This window comes from Protopterus annectens, chromosome 4.part0, assembly GCF_019279795.1.
Source record: "Protopterus annectens isolate FY-2018-M chromosome 4.part0, PAN1.0, whole genome shotgun sequence".
Classification (NCBI taxonomy): Eukaryota; Metazoa; Chordata; order Ceratodontiformes; family Protopteridae; genus Protopterus; species Protopterus annectens.
In genome coordinates this window covers 702,432,192-702,432,883 of record NC_056733.1, presented here as the reverse complement: position 1 = coordinate 702,432,883, position 692 = coordinate 702,432,192, and the positions used below count along the sequence as shown (strand labels likewise).

The 692-nt window shown below is 36.6% G+C and overlaps 1 protein-coding gene across 1 annotated transcript in view; it reads left to right on the top strand.

The window, feature by feature from the left end:
• The window catches only part of LOC122799545 (glutathione S-transferase theta-3-like), a 167,732-nt gene extending 167,282 nt beyond the window's left edge, over positions 1-450 (top strand). Inside the window, exon 5 of the mRNA XM_044068675.1 lies at positions 121-450. Within this exon, the coding sequence (XP_043924610.1) occupies positions 121-318 (198 nt within the window). The 3' untranslated portion in view covers positions 319-450. The remainder of the gene's footprint in view (positions 1-120) is intronic.
• Positions 451-692: the final 242 nt, after the last annotated feature.

The window sequence follows — 692 nt, the reverse complement described above, 5'->3', positions numbered from 1 at the left end:
TTATAGTTGTACTGTTATAATTGCTCTGTCCTCCTATGTCATATTTATGGGCAGTCATTTTAAGATGAAAACGACGCTACTTGTTAAATCTTCATGCTTTATTTTGTTTTTTTCATACAGCCTTTGGGAGGTGGTCCTGATATCCTGGATGGAAGACCAAAGCTTATTGCTTGGCGCCAACATGTAGAGGCAGAGATTGGAGAAGAACTTATAAATGAAATGAACCAGGTAATGGAAAAGGCCAAGGCAATGCTTGGGGGCCCAGTAGATCCTGCAATGAAGGAAATGATGAAGGCTTACTTGCAGAAGATGCTTTAGGAAAAACATTTGAAATAAAAGAAAAAAGTAGTTTACAGCGCTGTAAGGTTCCTGCTAAAAGCTGGATGCTTTGAAATATAGATATTTGAATTCTGAAACCTCCAACCTTAATTAAATTAATAAATCCTCCTATTCCATTGTACAGTGTCATTTGTTCTGTTTGCTAATGTAATTGTTCTAGACAAGAACTACGTAATGTAATGCAGCAATTCCTCCTATTGAGTGGTACATGGTATGTCTGAGAGAGAGGTGTGAAAATGACTGAATAGGTAAATAGATGGGAAAACTGCATAATATCCACAAGATCATTGAACATGGCTCCTGAAAGAATAACTGAAAGTGAAGAATTTATGACTTGATATTAGACTGAAGCT